We start from the raw sequence: 17,420 nt of genomic DNA on the forward strand, positions 1-17,420 counted from the left end.
TGCCCCTGGCCAGGCACAGTGGTGGCAGGAGTCATGGAGGAACTGGCTAATGGAGGACAAGAAATGTGCCATAATGTAATTCAGGGGCTCTTAGCTGGCAAATATGTTATCAGTGCTGGTGTGGGATAAATAATTGGCAGTGGTGAATACTAACTGCTGGGAGAAATTGCCACCTCCAGAGGAACACGTCCTTCTGTACCTGTAACCGGTAATTGTTAGGCATCACTCATGCAGGATGTACTGTAGACTGCCGGGCAATGTAGTCATTGGTCTACCTGGTTATCTCCTTCCCAAGTAAATTTTCAGCCCCTGGGCTGTATCCATTTTTGTATTCTCCATAGCTCCTTGCATGTATCTTATGTATAATAAACTGAATAAATAGTAATTTGCTTCTTAAGTTATCAGCCCTGTGCCTTCATACAAACCCACATAATTAACATGACAGACATATAGCATGGGGAGTACATATTATTATGAGGCCATTTTTAAATTAAAAAGTTAAGTTAAACCAAAAGACAGGCCAGCTGGCAGAAAAGAAGGTAAGAAGAAAGAAAAGAAGGGAGGGAGCAGGAAGGAAGGAGGAAGGAGAGGAAGGGAGAGAACAGCAGAGGAAGGAAGGAATGGAGGGAGGGAGGGAAGAAAGCATCCCTTCTTTTTCTTACCTTTCTTCTTTGGTAAGACGTGCCAGTTTCCTGGCTTTGTGAGCAAGGATAAATCTAAAACATACAAGTAAGAAAAGAGGGCAGATTAATTCATCCTGGCCTCATTCGTATCGCTACACATGTGCCCAAAGTACAAGTCAAAAGTCAGCCAGAAGAAACAAGTTAATTACTAGCTCATTTTGTTCCATGTTTAACTATTTGTTACATTCCTGACACTGATGGGCACCTTCCAGCTTCAGGGATTTTCAGGGGTAAAAACAAATGACTGGCCATAATTTCTGCCTAGGGTAATACTATGACTGACATACCTCCTGCCACATGGCTGGTGGCCAACAAGAATGAGCCCTTGATCTTGAATGCTCACCAAAGGTCTGAGCCTTTCCAATTTCATCCACCCTTGCTCTTCTGTTCTAACTCAAGATGGTGTCTCCCTACTACCCACCCTTCTAGAATCCACCTCCCGTTCTAGCCCTATGATTGCCTTCAGCTTAACAACTGACTTTGATTTCTCTGTTCTGACCCTGGCTTTCTCTGAAATAAACTTGCACATACCCTGGGGCCCATCTCAATTTTGGCTGCTCCAGGTAACCACCTGTCTGGGCCAGGTTCTGACCATCAAGACACCCTCAGTCCATGCTGGTCTTCCCTGCCAGGCGGAGGACTGGGCTGGCCATGGCTCCTCTCTAGTGGGCCTTGAAAAATCTCAGCATCCCAGTGGTTAAGTACCACTGATGCCCGCACAGCCTTCACAGAAGCTCTTTTAGTAAAACACCTAAGTCAGGTGTTTAGACAATGCTTTCACAGAAGATAGCTCACCAAAACACATTGACCCCCAGCACTAAATGGGAAGCAGAAAATTAACATAACAAATTTTAAAATGTTATTGGTATTCTACTTCCTTTCTAAATATTTATTCATTGAAACACATTATTTTTTTAAAAAGCAGTAAGGGTTTTTCTGCTGCCAGATTTGGAGAATAGTGCCATTGGGTAAAAAGTTATTTAACAGAGTTTGGGGCACATTTATTAATAGTAGGGTAATTCTGTGTCAACACTGAATAGCACCCACACCACCATAACTGTGCCTTACCCCATTATGGCAGGATAGCTGCCATCGGGTTTGGTATCATCCAACGTGTAGGCAATTGGAGTGTCCTCTCCTTCGATAATCATGGTTCCACAGTAATCTTGGAGAACATGGAGAAAATGGAAGAAGATACTCATCACCCTATCAAATACCCACACAATTTCAATGTGAAGCCCACATTTTTCAACTTGAGATGCCCCAAAGCCAAGTGCTCTAAATATATACAGGCAAACCAAACTGATGTCAAAAGGGTGAGAAGCCAACAATTTCTGAAAAAAGCAAACTGTAAGTCCCTCTCTGCATAGAGTAAAGCAATGTGATGTTATGAATTAATGCAAGCCACCATTTAATGAAATGTTGTTCTCCTTGCCATTGCTACTTGAGTCCCCTATTTTCTCTTTCAGAAGAAATTAGATAAAACCCAAGATGTGTAAAAGAAATACTAGTTTATTCCTATAAAACAGAAAGGACTGAACATTCACATGTTATGAGGAGCCACTTCTTCTCTGTTAACTAGTGCTTGATTTTCTGGAGACAGGGAAGAGAGGACTAGAATGTGCTGTGTCCAAAACCTTCATTTCAGACATGACCTCCAGAACAACTGAGGAATCAGTTTCAACTCATTCTGGACAAAACTGCTTCTCTCCTTCCTCTCCTGAACAAAACAGATGCAATTTCGACAAAAGACTGCAATAGAGCGTGGTGGGAATTCCAGGGCAGAATCTGAAATGTTATAATGCTATCCCACTAGAGTATACTACTACTCCTGCTCCACCCTTTACTTGCAAATTTGAGGCTGTCTGAACAAAAATTATGGTGCAGGACTGTAGAACAAATGTTGTATAGAAAATCCAATAAGAGGGTTTCAAATGAGCAAGGAAGAACAGAAAAAGAACTTTGAGGTTAGGCACCACCCTCAACCTGTGTGTGAGCAGACACACATCTATAGGCCTTTATGTCTGCCCTTGCTTCTCCCTCTCTCCTCCCCTGTCTGTGTCCACTGTGCACCCAGGAGAATCAATGTCCCAGTCGCCACTGGATTGAGGGGCACATGCATGCCCGTCAGGTGTGCAGGAGAAGGAAGAACACTAAAGGACATTAAAAAAAAAAGTATTGCTTCCATCATTTTAAATGTAAGGTGATGTAAATTAGATTTAAGGGAAAGTGCAAATGGTGTGGATGAGCAAAGGCAAGGGAGACTGAAACGATTCAAGGCATTAGTAACAGCCTGCCCCCTCCAGGTGCATGTGGATGGAGCAAGGGCTGAGGTGGGTGTGACGGCCCCCGCAGGGGTGCTCATGGTGAGCAGGACTGCACTGAGGATGACTTGGTGGCAGGCCAGCAAATTCACAGAGATTAATTTGACTGAGTCATCAGTTTATAAGCAGTCAGGAAGTGTGCGGTGCTTCCTGTATCAACATGCAAAGTCACCTCCTAAATAACCTAAAGCATACTGCCCTTATGAAACAAAACAAAGCAAACCAGGAAAAACACAGATCTTGAATGGTTGATTGCTGAGTGCCTTCACTGTGCTAGGCTGTTTGGGGCTGCAAAATCACCCTCTTTATCTCATTAGTCATATTCCCTGAGGCTTTTTTGTGTTACTTGTTAATTACAGTATAGTCACATTTCATTCCCTTATAGAATCCTTCAAAAATTGTCATTGAGTTGCTTATCAGTGTAACAGGAATCATAGCGGATGTGAGTTTTGGAGTCAAACTCAAAGCATTGTCAGACAATGATGAGTTTACACAACCGCCTTCCTGGATTTTCTGGGTTAAGGGAACGTGCCTTTGAATTCCCATGGCCTAGTATGATGCCCGTCAATCAGTGCTCAGGAGTGGTCAGTTGAAGAAATACACTAATATAATAACTCGAAAGAAATTGAAAATGCTTTGGTGAGGTCCTCCTGTCTAAATCATTTTTTACAGTGTTATTTGAGGTTCATTACCAACAAGGACCAAGTCAGACCCAGCCTCTCCTTGGGGGTGGAGAACTTGAGTTTTCCTTCTGATACTAGTACCTACCAACGAACTTGCCTGGCACATAGCAAGCTTAATATAAGGGTTGGCAGACACAAATGGACAGTTATAGATTCTCTCCACACATAAAGGCATTCCGAATCATTAGAGAGAAATCTCCACACCACAATCCTAACCCCTACCTACTTGTCACCAGCCAGCTATCAAAAATGGGTGTCCTGAGTCATAAGAGGAAGCCAGCTCTCCACAGTGGGTCCCTGCACTGTCCTTCACAAAGGGTAGATTACTTCCTCAGCCGAGGCACCAATCTAGTAATAGTCCTAAATAGGATTTCCAGCAATGGTGGAGAATTAGGAGGCTGCAAGGTGGCTGAAAAGGGGCCCATACAGGAAGAACCGCCCTGAGGTACAACTGTGAACCTCCCCCATTTGCCTCCAGCACAGTCTTCTGCCTTCTGCAGTCTTCCTCCTTTCAGTCCCTCCTTCCCTTTGCCCTCACTCCCAGGTACTGACTGTTCTTACATGGCCTCCTTTTGGAAGAAAAGTCAATGTGAAGAGAGTCCATGTGATAAGACTCTAGCATGGTGCTGTCTAATACAGTAGCCATGGGTATGGCTTTTCAACATTTGAATTTAAAGCAGTTAAAATGAAATAAAACTGAAAAATTGGGTTCCTTGATCTCGCTAGCTACATTTCAAGTGTTAGATACCCACAGCGGGCTAGTGGCTGCCATACTGGATGGAGAGGCTCTAGAATATTCCCATTGTTGCAGAATCTAGTACTTTAGCAGGCATCCCCACAATTCTCTCCCTGGAGAACAGCACACTTATTGAATATATATGTATAACAAACGAACTTCATTTAATATAGGAGAATCTGAACACTATGGGAGATTGCCTAGAAATTTTCAGAATCCCTACCTTTGTGCATGGCTCTATTAACCCATACTTTTAAAAATTGTATTCGCAAAAGTACTAATAACCTCTTTTCACAAGTTTTTGTGGCAGGATTCAATGAACTTTATACTGAATTATAAAAAGACTTGGTCACATTCCAATGGAAGTTAATTCCATGGGTTTGTGCCAATGCGTTTAATTTTCTAGACCTGTACTTAGAACCTAGACTAATGTTTCATGTGCAGTAGTCTAATAAAAAGTTACACACAAATCAGTGTCTTTGCACCAAGCTTCTTGGACCTTCTTCTCCCAAAGGCCCTTTTCTAAGGAAAGTACTCACCCTTCTTCCTCCAGAAGGGCTCTTTATAATAAACCATACACTTAATGACTGAACCCAAAGGCACACGAGTGATCAGCTGGTTTCTCAACATTGGCATAGGGGGATTGAAATGAATCTTCATGCCCAGAACAGGAGGAATAGCGCTAATCACATACTTAGCCTGGAAGGAAAATAACATCGTCAAACATGGTTGGTGGATTGGGTTTTTTCCCCTCATTTTATGCTTGTCCCGCTTCAAGTCTCTTCTTAACAGAGAAACTGGGAGAACTGTGATAAAACCAGATTTAGCCCATATTGTTCCCTTGTTCAAAACCTCCAGTGGAGATGGAATCAAAATCAAATTCTTAGACTCACCTCCAAGGCCATGCATGAAACAGACCTGTGTTACAACTCTGATCTCATCTCCTGTTACTCTTCCCCTCATGAGTCTTAATTCTGCCATTCTGACCACTTCATTGTTCCTTCATCATGTCAGGCTTGCTCCTACCTCAGGGCCTTTGCACTGGCTGTTTGGTTTACCTGGAATGTTTTGACCCCAGAGAGCCACATGGTTCAACCCCTCATCTCTTTTGGTTCTGTGCTCAAATATCACCTTCTTTGATGACCTTATTAAAACTTGCATGACCAATCCTTCCGTCCCACCTCCTGGCACACCCTCTTCCCCTCCCCTGCTTGATTTTTTCCACAATACTTATCACTGCATAGCATACTCTATATTTTAAAGATACATTTGATTAGGCCTTTCTCCTTCACTAGAATATAAGCCACAAGAGGACAGAGAATTTTATCTGTTCTGTTCACTGCTCTGTTCCCAACTTTTAGAATAATGCCAGGCACATCAGAGGCACCTGATATTTATTAAGTAAATATTTCCATTGGATTTCCAATTATAGAGGAGTCCAATACAGGTTGATAATACATGTTTGTATAAATCTTCCCCCACCCTCAATATTGTGGTTCTCTTTTCCTTTCTTTCAGATCGAGGTAGCTTTTTTACTTTTGGTAAAGGGATTATCTATGAAATCTGGAACATTCTCAGCTTTATTTAAGCTCTGGTTATCTATGGAATGCTGGCTTCTTTTCCATAGTTTAAGGCTCTTGGTTACCTCATACACTTCATGGTTTAGGGTTTCCACAAGGACATTTTCTCCCGTCTGGTCAATGTGGGTCACAGGCCTCTCCAGCTTCACTCGGTCCCCGAGAAGTTCCATTATCCGCTCACATACTTGACCAGATCCGCCCACAAATTTCCTCTCCTGAAAAGAAAAAAGGACTCAAGAGGTGGGCAGGAAATTTAGAAACAAGCATCAATTGTCAAGTTGCTGGTTTTCCTCACATATTTTTATGTGAGATGTATAAAATTCCATTTTGCTATTGTGAATAGTATTTTTCACCATTGTTTCCTCCTAGGCTTTCTAACAAGGTGATTGTTAGGCTATGCTCTTGCACATTCCCAGCCTCCAACCTCAGCTGGACATCCTCAGCCTGACCCTCCTGTCCCACCTGCCCAGCCACTAGCCCCCTGCATCCTTTGGTTGGGTTGCTGGGTCCGGTGAAATTCTGCCTACAGCTCGGCCACCACTTGCCTGAGCTCACCTAAGCTTGCTTTCCCCCTTGTTACTCAGCCTCAGAACCTCATGGCCCCCCCACCTCCAGGCCAGCCTATTCTCTGCTGCAGGCTGCCCAACTCACCCCAGGTCAGAAGCCTGCTGCTTCTGTGGCCAACAAAGTCATTTCACCTCACTGCCCCAACCTGTCCTGTCCCAAGCCCTGCTGACACTCCTGAATGTTCGGCATGGTTGTGCACACAGTTGAGTTGACTGCCTTCTCCTAAATTTTTAGTTCAGTTAACTTTTTGAAAGACTATTTCAAATAGGTATGGGAAGAATAAGGAAAAGGAGAAAAAGAAAGAGAAGAAGAGGGAGAGGAAGAAGAGAAGGAGGAAAGAAGAAGGAGGGGCATGAGGAGGAAGAGGAGGAAAGAGGAAAAGAGAATAACTGCTAAGCAGATTATCTAAGAACTCTAATCCACTCCCTACTGTGCCTAGCATGGTGCTTTATATAGTGCTGGGGCCCAGGAAGGAGGCAATGAATGAATGAATTCCACATGGGGTGTGTGTACATTTTAAATTGAACACGCATTTCTGACTTTTGTTTCTGAGCTTTCTGAGAAGTGCTCAAGCTATGTTTATTAGATGGTCTCCTACGAACTTACCAAATAATAATAAGGTAAATGTAAAATTGCAAATGTACACAAAGAGAGATAAGACAAATCATACAATTACATTGGCTGCTGGGTTCTCACACTGGGGACCTAACAAGGGACTGTCCCTTACAAAAGCCACTTTGGGCTACCATGATAAAGTTCTAAAGGCTACAAGCCAGCCCCCTGCTTCATGTGTTCATGACTGAAGGATGATGCATTTAGGCAGGGGTGTTTTCTATGGAAATGGTGGAGGGATGGCTGCGTACCTGCCCTCCATTGGTCGTTGAGATGATCCTGGTCGTACCCCCACACTGCTTCACATACCACAGGAACCAGAGAGCAGAGACCTCATGGGTCTCCGCAGTGACACACAGGTTCACAAAGAGAGAGGCAAACTGCTTCACAGATCTGTGCAGGAAGAAACAAGAGAAAAATTGGCAAGTGCAGGAGGGCATGTTCATTCTCTAGAAATTATTCAAACAATAAATTTACTTGGCCAAGTTTTGCACAATTTGGCAAGTTGCAGAGAATTGTCACTAGAATCTAGTATTATAAAATCAGAGCTTATGGGAATATGAGATTTATTTTCCCCTTAACCAAAGCACTTTATTCTGTTTTCCTTATTCTTGTATTCCTTATTTTGCACTGTCATGATTTCTCCCCACACACCTGATACTCTTCTAGTGATTCCCATCTCTGTAAAAGGCATTACCATTTGCCCAGTTGCTCAGGGGCAACACTCTAGAAATCAGTCTTAATTTTTTTTTCTATTACTCTCCCCCCATCCAATCCATCAGGAAGTCCTGCTGTCTCTCCCACATCACTCCACTTTCATCACCACTAATTGAGCATCATCTCTTGCCAGGAGTATTGCAATTATTTCCTCTCAACGGGTCTCTTTGCCTCCAGTCATCTTCCCCTAGTATCTACTCACTACACTCAAAGGCAGAAGCTTTATTCCCGCTCCCACCTTGGTGCTCTTTCTAAAGTGTAAATCAAGTCATGTCATTCCCAGGCTTAAAACCTTCCAGGGGCATCTCATCAGAACCAGAATAAGATTTAGATCTTAGGGCTTCCAAAGCCCTAAGTGTTCTAGCCCATGCCTATATTTTCAATTTATCCTGTACTCTGTCCACTTATTCTAATGTCTCCCCTGAAAGATGAACTCCTATATGTCTATAAAAATGAGCACCAGCTTCCATATTGTCAGTACGCTGGCATTCTCTATCATTTTACCAGAGTCAAGTACCTTTAAAACTCTTTGCACTGTCTTAAATTATCTTGATTATTGGTTTGTTATTTTCTATTGCTGTCTCCCCCACTATAATATTAACTAATGAGAGCAGAGGTCTTAACTTTCTTGATCACTAAAGCCAGTGTCCCCTTTAATAAAATAGCAATTTTGGCACACAGTAAGTATCTCTGGCACATAGTAAGCACTCAACTGTTGGACAACTGAATGAATGAATAGCTGATGAAAAATATCAATTGAACCATATTTTTATTTTCATTTTTATTTTTTTTGTAGATAATTATTTTTTATTGAAGGGTAGTTGACACACAGTATTACATTAGTTTCAGGTGTACAACACAGTGATTCAACATTTATATACATGGTAATTCTAGGTACCAGCTATCACCATACCAAGTTGTTACAATATTTTGACTATATTCCTTATGCTATACATTACATCCCGGTTACTTATTTATTTTACAATTGGAAGTGTGTACTTTTTTTTTTTGTGAGGGCATCTCTCATATTTATTGATCAAATGGTTGTTAACAACAATAAAATTCTGTATAGGGGAGTCAATGCTCAATGCACAATCATTAATCCACCCCAAGCCTAATTTTCGCCAGTCTCCAATCTTCTGAAGCATAACGAACAAGTTCTTACATGGAGAACAAATTCTTACATAGTGAATAAGTTACATGGTGAACAGTACAAGGGCAGTCATCACAGAAACTTTCAGTTTTGCTCATGCATTATGAACTATATACAGTCAGTTCAAATATGAATACTCATTTGATTTTTATACTTGATTTATATGTGGATACCACATTTCTCTCTCTATTATTATTATTTTTAATAAAATGCTGAAGTGGTAGGAAGATACAAGATAAAGGTAGAAAAAATAGTTTAGTGTTGTAAGAGAGCAAATGTAGATGATCAGGTGTGTGCCTGTAGACTATGTGTTAATCCAAGCTAGACAAGGGCAATAAAACATCCACGTATGCAGAAGATTTCTCTCAGAACAAGGGGGGTGAGGTTCTAAGCCTCACCTCTGTTGATCCCCAATTTCTCACCTGATGGCCCCCCTGCGACTGTGCCTGTCTTAGGCTGTTCCTCCCTTGAGGAATCTTACCTGTCTCTGGCTAACCAGTCATCTTCCGCGGCCATACAGGGAAATGTAAAGTTGGTAAGTGAGAGAGAAGCCTTATTGTTTGAAAAGGTTAGCTTTTTACTTCTTTGCATATTTATGCCCTGTGGCTTCTATGCCTAGTATTTGTCTTGAGGTATCTTTACCACTTGGAAGAATTATGATACTCGGTAAATTTGATATGAGGCACGAATTCTATTTAAGGGTTGTAATTAGGAAGGAAGAAGAAAAGCTATAGAAGTAGCAGGCGGAAGAAAACATGGGAAGATTGATTATTTCTTTGACATATCTTCTTGTAGAGTAACTTCAGCATGTATAGGTTTTAAACTACTAATTAAATTGCGCACACACATTAACATAGTAGGAGTATAGTTACATAACCAAAGCATACCTGTAATTACCAGCCATCTCCAGTGAAACCAAGAAAACCAGTTAGGCACCTTAGGCATTTGTGAAGACTTATCTATGATATGGTGGATATTGTCCAACTGAACTTGAACAGTCTGAGAGAAATCAGACAAATTAAAACAACCCATTCCTGGGGACTGTTCACATCCCATATGTTCTTTTAACAGTAAATAGTCTGTAGATGTAAGATTTTGGAGCGCTACAATTTGTACTTCTCCTAATTCTTGGTTGAGTTCCAACAGTATAGATCCAGTCAAATTTGTTGTTTTACTGTATGCACAGGCCAGCTTAGATATCTCCTTCTTCATTCCCATGGCAAGTCCAGGAATTGGTGGGATGAGTGCATCTACACCTGTGGCAGTGTGTGGATCTTTGTTGGGGTTTTTTGATGATCATCTTCTGGCATGAGTCATCCAGAGAGTGCTGATGTTGGAAGTTCTTTTTCATATTGTATCTTAGTTGATTTTCAGGGTAGTCAAATTAGGCTTTGATCCTCTGTATAAACACAAACAGGCCTTTTGCCTACACTTTTATATGCCCTTTATACCCTTGTGTAGAACTCATTGGAGGTCACCACACAGGAACTGCCTTTTTTTTTTGGTACCATTAATCTACACTTACATGACAAATATTATGTTTACTAGGCTCTCCCCTATACCAGGTCCCCCCTATAAACCCCTTTACAGTCACTGTCCATCAGCAGAGCAAAATGTTGTAGAATCACTACTTGCCTTCTCTGTGTTGTACAGCCCTCCCTTTTCTCCTACCCCCCCATGCATGCTAATCTTAATACCCCCCTATTTCTGCCCCCCCCTTATCCCTCCCTACCCACCCATCCTCCCCAGTCCCTTTCCCTTTGGTACCTGTTAGTCCATTCTTGAGTTCTATGATTCTGGTGCTGTTTTGTTCCTTCAGTTTTTCCTTTGTACTTACATTCCACAGATGAGTGAAATCATTTGGTATTTCTCTTTCTCTGCTTGGCTTGTTTCACTGAGCATAATACCCTCCAGCTCCATCCATGTTGCTGCAAATGGTAGGATTTGCCCTTTTCTTATGGCTGAGTAGTATTCCATTGTGTATATGTACCACCTCTTCTTTATCCATTCATCTATCGATGGACATTTAGGTTGCTTCCAATTCTTGGCTATTGTAAATAGTGCTGCGATAAACATAGAGGTGCATTGGTCTTTCTCAAACTTGATTGCTGCATTCTTAGGGTAAATTTCTAGGAGTGCAATTCCTGGGTCAAACGGTAAGTCTGTTTTGAGCATTTTGATGTACCTCCATACTGCTTTCCACAATGGTTGAACTAATTTACATTCCCACCAGCAGTGTAGGAGGGTTCCCCTTTCTCCACAGCCTCGCCAACATTTGTTGTTGTTTGTCTTTTGGATGGCAGCCATCCTTACTGGTGTGAGGTGATACCTCATTGTAGTTTTAATTTGCATTTCTCTGATAATTAGTGATGTGGAGCATCTTCTCATGTATCTGTTGGCCATCTGTATTTCTTTTTTGGAGAAGTGTCTGTTCAGTTCCTCTGCCCATTTTTTAATTGGGTTATTATTTTTTGTTTGTTGAGGCGTGTGAGCTCTTTATATATCCTGGACATCAAGCCTTTATTGGATGTGTCATTTTCAAATATATTCTCCCATACTGTAGGGTTCCTTTTTGTTCTATTGATGGTGTCTTTTGCTGTACAGAAGCTTTTCAGCTTAATATAGTCCCACTTGTTCACTTTTGCTGTTGTTTTCCTTCCCTGGGGAGATATGTTCAAGAAGAGGTCACTCATGTTTATGTCTAAGAGGTTTTTGCCTATGTTTTCTTCCAAGAGTTTAATGGTTTCATGACTTACATTCAGGTCTTTGATCCATTTTGAGTTTACTTTTGTATATGGGGTTAGACAATGGTCCAGTTTCATTCTCCTACATGTAGCTGTCCAGTTTTGCCAGCACCATCTGTTGAAGAGACTGTCATTTCGCCATTGTATGTCCATGGCTCCTTTATCAAATATTAATTGACCATATATGTCTGGATTCTCTAGTCTGTTCCATTGGTCTGTGGCTCTGTTCTTGTGGCAGTACCAAATTGTCTTGATTACTATGGCTTTATAGTAGAGCTTGAAGTTGGGGAGTGAGATCCCCCCTACTTTTTTCTTCTTTCTCAGGATTGCTTTAGCTATTTGGGGTCTTTGTTGTCTCCATATGAATTTTTGAATTATTTATTCCAGTTCATTGAAGAATGTTGCTGGTAGTTTCATAGGGATTGCATCAAATCTGTATATTGCTTTGGGCAGGATGGCCGTTTTGACTGTATTAATTCTTCCTAGCCACGAGCATGGGATGAGTCTCCATCTGTTAGTGTCCCCTTTAATTTCTCTTAAGAGTGACTTGTAGTTTTCAGAGTATAAGTCTTTCACTTCTTTGGTTAGGTTTATTCCTAGGTATTTTATTTTTTTTGATGCAATTGTGAATGGAGTTGTTTTCCTGATTTCTCTTTCTGTTGGTTCATTGTTAGTGTATAGGAAAGCCACAGATTTCTGTGTGTTGATTTTGTATCCTGCAACTTTGCTGTATTCCGATATCAGTTCTAGTAGTTTTGGGGTGGTGTCCTTAGGGTTTTTTATGTACAGTATCATGTCATCTGCAAATAGTGACAGTTTAACTTCTTCTTTACCAATCTGGATTCTTGTATTTTTTTGTTTTGTCTGATTGCCGTGGCTAGGACCTCCAGTACTATGTTAAATAACAGTGGGGAGAGTGGGCATCCCTGTCTAGTTCCTGATCTCAGAGGAAATGCTTTCAGCTTCTCGCTGTTCAATATAATGTTGGCTGTGGGTTTATCATAGATGGCCTTTATTATGTTGAGGTACTTGCCCTCTATTCCCATTTTGCTGAGAGTTTTTATCATGAATGGATGTTGAACTTTGTCAAATGCTTTTTCAACATCTATGGAGATGATCATGTGGTTTTGTCTTTCTTTTTGTTGATGTGGTGGATGATGTTGATGGACTTTCGAATGTTGTACCATCCTTGCATCCCTGGGATGAATCCCACTTGGTCATGGTGTATGATCCTTTTCATGTATTTTTGAATTCGGTTTGCTAATATTTTGTTGAGTATTTTTGCATCTACGTTCTTCAGGGATATTGGTCTGTAGTTTTCTTTTTTGGTGGGGTCTTTGCCTGGTTTTGGTATTAGGGTGATGTTAGCTTCATAGAATGAGTTTGGGAGTATCCCCTCCTCCTTTATTTTTTGGAAAACTTTAAGGGGAATGGGTATTATGTCTTCCCTGTATGTCTGATAAAATCCCGAGGTAAATCTATCTGGCCCGGGGGTTTTGTTCTTTGGTAGTTTTTTGATTACTGCTTCAATTTCGTTGCTGGTAATTGGTCTGTTTAGAGTATCTGTTTCTTTCTGGGTCAGTCTTGGAAGGTTGCATTTTTCTAGGAAGTTGTCCATTTCTCCTAGGTTTCCCAGCTTGTTAGCATACAGGTTTTCATAGTATTCTCTAATAATTCTTTGTATTTCTGTGGGGTCCGTCGTGAATTTTCCTTTCTCGTTTCTGATACTGTTGATTTGTGTTGACTCTCTTTTCCTCTTAATAAGTCTGGCTAGAGGTTTATCTATTTTGTTTATTTTCTCGAAGAACCAGCTCTTGGTTTCATTGATTTTTGCTATTGTTTTATTCTTCTCAATTTTATTTATTTCTTCTCTGATCTTTATTATGTCCCTCCTGCTGACCTTAGGCCTCATCTGTTCTTTTTTTTCCAATTTTGATAATTGTGACATTAGACCATTCATTTGGTATTGTTCTTCCTTTTTTAAATATGCTTGGATTGCTATATACTTTCCTCTTAAGGCTGCTTTTGCTGTGTCCCAGAGAAGTTGGGGCTTAGTGTTATTGCTGTCATTTGTTTCCATATATTGCCGGATCTCCATTTTGATTTGGTCATTGATCCATTGATTATTTAGAAGCGTGTTGTTTAGCCTCCATGTGTTTGTGAGCCTTTTTGCTTTCTTTGTACAGTTTATTTCTAGTTTTATGCCTTTGTGGTCTGAAATGTTGGTTGGTAGGATTTCAATCTTTTGGAATTTACTGAGGCTCTTTTTGTGGCCTAGTATGTGGTCTATTCAGGAGAATGTTCCATGTGCACTTGAGAAGAATGTGTATCCTGTTGCTTTTGGATGTAGAGTTCTGTAGATGTCTATTAGGTCCATCTGCTCTACTGTGTTGTTCAGTGCTTCCATGTCCTTACTTATTTTCTGCCCAGTGGATCTATCCTTTGGGGTGAGTGGTGTGTTGAAGTCTCCTAGAATGAATGCATTGCAGTCTATTTCCCCCTTTAGTTCTGTTAGTATTTGTTTCACATTTTCTGGTGCTCCTGTGTTGGGTGAATATATATTTAGAATGGTTATATCCTCTTGTTGGACTGAGCCCTTTATCATTATGTAGTGTCCTTCTTTATCTCTTGTTACTTTCTTTGTTTTGAAGTCTATTTTGTCTGATATTAGTACTGCAACCCCTGCTTTCTTCTGGCTGTTGTTTGCCTGAAATATGCTTTTCCATCCCTTGACTTTTAGTCTGTACATGTCTTTGGGTTTGAGGTGAGTTTTTTGTAAGCAGCATATAGATGGGTCTTGCTTTTTTATCCATTCTGTTACTCTGTGTCTTTTGATTGGTGCATTCAGTCCATTAACATTTAGGGTGACTATTGAAAGATATGTACTTATTGCCATTGCAGGCTTTAAATTCGTGGTTACCAAAGGTTCAAGGTTAGCCTCTTTAGTATCTTACTGCCTAACTTAGCTCGCTTATTGAGCTGTTATATACACTGTCTGGAGATTCTTTTCTTCTCTCCCTTCTTATTCCTCCTCCTCCACTCTTCATATTTTGGGTGTTTTGTTCTGTTCTCTTTCTAGGAGTGCTCCCATCTAGAGCAGTCCCTGTAAGATGTCCTGTAGAGGTGGTTTGTGGGAAGCAAATTCCCTCAGCTTTTGTTTGTCTGGGAATTGTTTAATCCCACCATCATATTTAAATGATAGTCGTGCTGGGTACAGTATCCTTGGTTCAAGGCCCTTCTGTTTCATTGCATTAAATATATCATGCCATTCTCTTCTGGCCTGTAGGGTTTCTGTTGAGAAGTCTGATGATAGCCTGATGGGTTTTCCTTTATAGGTGACCTTTTTCTCTCTAGCTGCCTTTAAAAGTCTTTCCTTGTCCTTGATCTTTGCCATTTTAATTATTATGTGTCTTGGTGTTGTCCTCCTTGGATCCTTTCTGTTGGGGATTCTGTGTATTTCCGTGGTCTGTTCGATTATTTCCTCCCCCATTTTGGGGAAGTTTTCAGCAATTATTTCTTCTAAAATACTTTCCATCTCTTTTCCTCTCTCTTCTTCTTCTGGAACCCCTATAATACGGATATTGTTCCTTTTGGATTGGTCACACAGTTCTCTTAATATTGTTTCATTCCTGGAGATCCGTTTATCTCTCTCTATGTCAGCTTCTATGCGTTCCTGTTCTCTGGTTTCAATTCCATCAATGGCCTCTTGCATCCTATCCATTCTGCTTATAAACCCTTCCAGAGTTTGTTTCATTTCTGCGATCTCCTTTCTGGCATCTGTGATCTCTTTCCGGACTTCATCCCATTTCTCTTGCGTATTTCTCTGCATCTCTGTCAGCATGTTTATGATTTTTATTTTGAATTCTTTGTCAGGAAGACTGGTTAGGTCTGTCTCCTTCTCTGGTGTTGTCTCTGTGATCTTTGTCTGCCTGTAATTTTGCCTTTTCATGGTGATAGGAATAGTCTGCAGAACTGGGACGAGTGACGGCTGGAAGGACTTCCTTTCTTGTTGGTTTGTGGCCCTCCTCTCCTGGGAGAACAGCGACCTCTCGTGGCTTGTGCTGGGTAGCTGCGTGCAGACAGGGCTTCTGCTTCCTGCCCGGCTGCTATGGAGTTTATCTCCGCTGTTGCTGTGGGCGTGGCCTGGCTCGGGCAGCTGCTCCAAAGTGGTGGAGTCGCATTGGAGGGGGAGGTGCCAGGAGGCTATTTATCTCCGTAAGGGGCCTCCGTGCTCCCTGCAGCTCATGGGATTAGGGTGCCCAGAGATCCCCAGATTCCCTACCTCTGGATTAAGTGTCCCGCCCTGCCCGTTTAAGATTTCCAAAAAGCACCCACCAAAACAAAACAACAACCACAAAAAAAAAAAATGTTTTTAATTAAATAAATAAATAAATAAATAAAAAATGGCCGCTCGTTTTTCTTTATTCTCTGGCGCCAGCCTCAGGCATCTGCTCACCAGTCTTGCTGCCCTGTTTCCCTAGTATTGGGGTCCCTATCCCTTTAAGACTTCCAAAAAGCACTTGCCAAAACAAAACAGAAAAAAAAAAATGGCCGCTCGCTTTTCTTATGTCCTCCAGCGCCAGGCCTCCGGTACCCTCTCTCCGTTCTTGCTGCCCTATTTCCCTAGTATCCAGGGCCCCACTCACGCACTGTGTCTGTGCTCTGTTCCGGATGGTTGGGGCTGGGTGTTCAGCAGTCCTGGGCTCCGTCTCCCTCCCGCTCTGCCTGCTCTTCTCCCACCAGGAGCTGGGGAGAGGGGCGCTCAGGTCCTGCGGGGCCGGGGCTTGTATCTTACCCCCTTTACGAGGCACTGGGTTCTTGCAGGTGTGGATGTGGTCTGGATGTTGTTCTGTGTCCTCTGGTCTTTATTCTAGGAAGAGTTGTCTTTGTTATATTTTCATAGATATATGTGGTTTTGGGAGATTTCCGCTGCTCTACTCACGCCACCATCTTGGCTCCACCCTGAACCGTATTTTTAAATTATCCACAATGTGCAAAGGATATGCTAGGTGCTGTTACCAAACACAGCATTAGTCACAGTTACCTATTCGGTTATTTTGCTGCCTACTGAAAGGCAAGCTAAAATAAGGATATGGGGAAATAGCGATTAACAGAGCATATAGGCAAACTCTTGCTTGGGGTTGGCAGGTCAGTGGTGAAAGGTTATATCCAATCTGGAGGCACACTAGACAATGAATAGTCTCATGCCATTCCAATGACTTGGTTATCTCTAACACATCCTAAAATTCACCAGTAGTAATGTGTATTCGGGTATATCTTTAATAAAGACCAGTTTCCCTTTCAACTGAGTTTGCATGATGTTCATCTGGTTATACCTGAGGCAGAGTTTGCCACCCGGTAGTGCTGACAATAGATAGAATAAATAACACTGTCTTCCATTTATTGAACTCTATCAAACTCCATGGTTTCTAAACTTATTATCTTATTGAAGTCTCATAACAACTCCATGAAAGAGTTACGTTATTTTTCCCCAGTTCACAAGCCTGAACACTTTGAGTCTCAGAGAGGTTAGTAATATGTAAGTACACAGCTCTCTAAATGGTACTACTTCAAACCAGATCATACCTGATTCAAACCTCATGCTTTTTTTTAAGAACATT

At 41.4% G+C, this 17,420-nt stretch overlaps 1 protein-coding gene across 2 annotated transcripts in view; it reads right to left on the reverse strand.

Annotated features, from left to right (window-relative positions):
• Positions 1-17,420, reverse strand: part of MAOB (monoamine oxidase B) — a 124,286-nt gene that overhangs the window by 11,761 nt on the left and 95,105 nt on the right. For both annotated transcript variants that reach the window (XM_036880895.2, XM_057495219.1), the window contains 5 exons: positions 7,437-7,578; positions 6,072-6,221; positions 4,966-5,125; positions 1,752-1,848; positions 663-716 (listed from right to left, as the gene is read on the reverse strand). In XM_036880895.2, coding sequence (XP_036736790.2) covers positions 663-716; positions 1,752-1,848; positions 4,966-5,125; positions 6,072-6,221; positions 7,437-7,578 — 603 coding nt within the window. The remainder of the gene's footprint in view (positions 1-662; positions 717-1,751; positions 1,849-4,965; positions 5,126-6,071; positions 6,222-7,436; positions 7,579-17,420) is intronic.

This window comes from Manis pentadactyla, chromosome X (assembly GCF_030020395.1).
Source record: "Manis pentadactyla isolate mManPen7 chromosome X, mManPen7.hap1, whole genome shotgun sequence".
In the NCBI taxonomy this organism is placed as follows: Eukaryota; Metazoa; Chordata; class Mammalia; order Pholidota; family Manidae; genus Manis; species Manis pentadactyla.